The sequence below is a fragment of the Atta colombica genome, unplaced genomic scaffold, assembly GCF_001594045.1.
Source record: "Atta colombica isolate Treedump-2 unplaced genomic scaffold, Acol1.0 scaffold281, whole genome shotgun sequence".
In the NCBI taxonomy this organism is placed as follows: domain Eukaryota; kingdom Metazoa; phylum Arthropoda; class Insecta; order Hymenoptera; family Formicidae; genus Atta; species Atta colombica.
In genome coordinates, this window is record NW_017259383.1 from 1,107,921 (window position 1) to 1,109,149 (window position 1,229).

General features: G+C 38.6%; 1 protein-coding gene across 11 annotated transcripts in view; it reads left to right on the top strand.

Annotated features, from left to right (window-relative positions):
• Positions 1 to 1,229, top strand: part of LOC108689916 (ryanodine receptor) — a 44,853-nt gene that overhangs the window by 12,575 nt on the left and 31,049 nt on the right. For all 11 annotated transcript variants that reach the window (XM_018196881.1, XM_018196884.1, XM_018196883.1 and 8 more), the window contains 2 exons: positions 370 to 474; positions 555 to 653. In XM_018196881.1, the coding sequence (XP_018052370.1) occupies positions 370 to 474; positions 555 to 653 (204 nt within the window). The remainder of the gene's footprint in view (positions 1 to 369; positions 475 to 554; positions 654 to 1,229) is intronic.

Here is a 1,229-nt window from a genome sequence, read left to right on the forward strand (position 1 = left end):
TCTATTTGAACAATGAATCTTGAGAAATTTTATAAAATTATTCTAAAATTGACGTTTTAATCTCGTTAATGCCATTCTGAAAATGACAACTTTTTTCCAATGCTTTTTGCACATTGCCTATAACATTTTTATTAATAAAGATATAACATTTGCTAAATATCATTATATTTCTTAATGTCTGACGTTTGGATTGAAAAGAATTTCGTAATATGTTTATTTTTATAAAAATTATAAACAATAAATTGAATTACATGTTATACTCAAGTATGTCGTAACGTGACATAGAGGTGAAGTTCGCTTTCCTTAAAAAATAAAATAAATTATTGTTATGCAGAACACACATCTAAATATATCATTTAAAATTCACAGGAGGATATGGTATGCCTGTCCTGTACTGCAACAGGAGAGAGGGTCTGCCTAGCAGCCGAGGGTTTCGGCAATCGACATTGTTTTCTCGAAAATATCGCAGATAAGGTAAAAGCGAGCGCGAATTTCACGAACAATGTCTTTCATCTCAATGTCTTTATGCATACTTAATCCCTCTTCTCTTCCAGAACATACCGCCGGATTTGTCGCAATGCGTGTTCGTGATAGAGCAGGCCCTCTCGGTGAGGGCCCTGCAGGAATTAGTTACCGCTGCCGGCTCCGAGACGGTAACGTATAAATTATCTGCTTAATATCGTACACTTCGTATGACTTCAGCTTTGCTAACGAAACTCGTAGGAAATAGTAGTAGTTTCTACTCGTACCATCAATGAAACAGCAACTCCTTCATTTCAAGGGAGGTGAATAATTCGAACATATGACTACGAATGACGAGGCTCTTACAGCCGAGCTTGACTCATACGATCCGCTAATTGTAATTTACGCGAACAGTACGATCACCCGCGTCTCGCGATTAGAAGCTCTTTACATTCCAAATTAATGGTCAAATATTAGGCTGTTACACGCGCTCGACCTGCATAGGAGTGGGCCATAAAACCCGCCCCCTTTTGCCAGTCTCTGTGTAAAAAGTCCCGGAACAGCACAGGTCTAAAAGATGTTTAAGAAAGAAGAAACGCTGAATGGTATCCGAAAAAATTGGGATGTCTTCTAGTGTAACATCTTTACAACGTCTGTTAGATCTTTAGGTTTGCTCAATTTTTCCTCCGAATAATTTCCGAAAGATTCCTTATACGGAATAGCTTCTCTTCAATGCATCTGCAAGCAATTCCCCCCCCCCCCCCCCC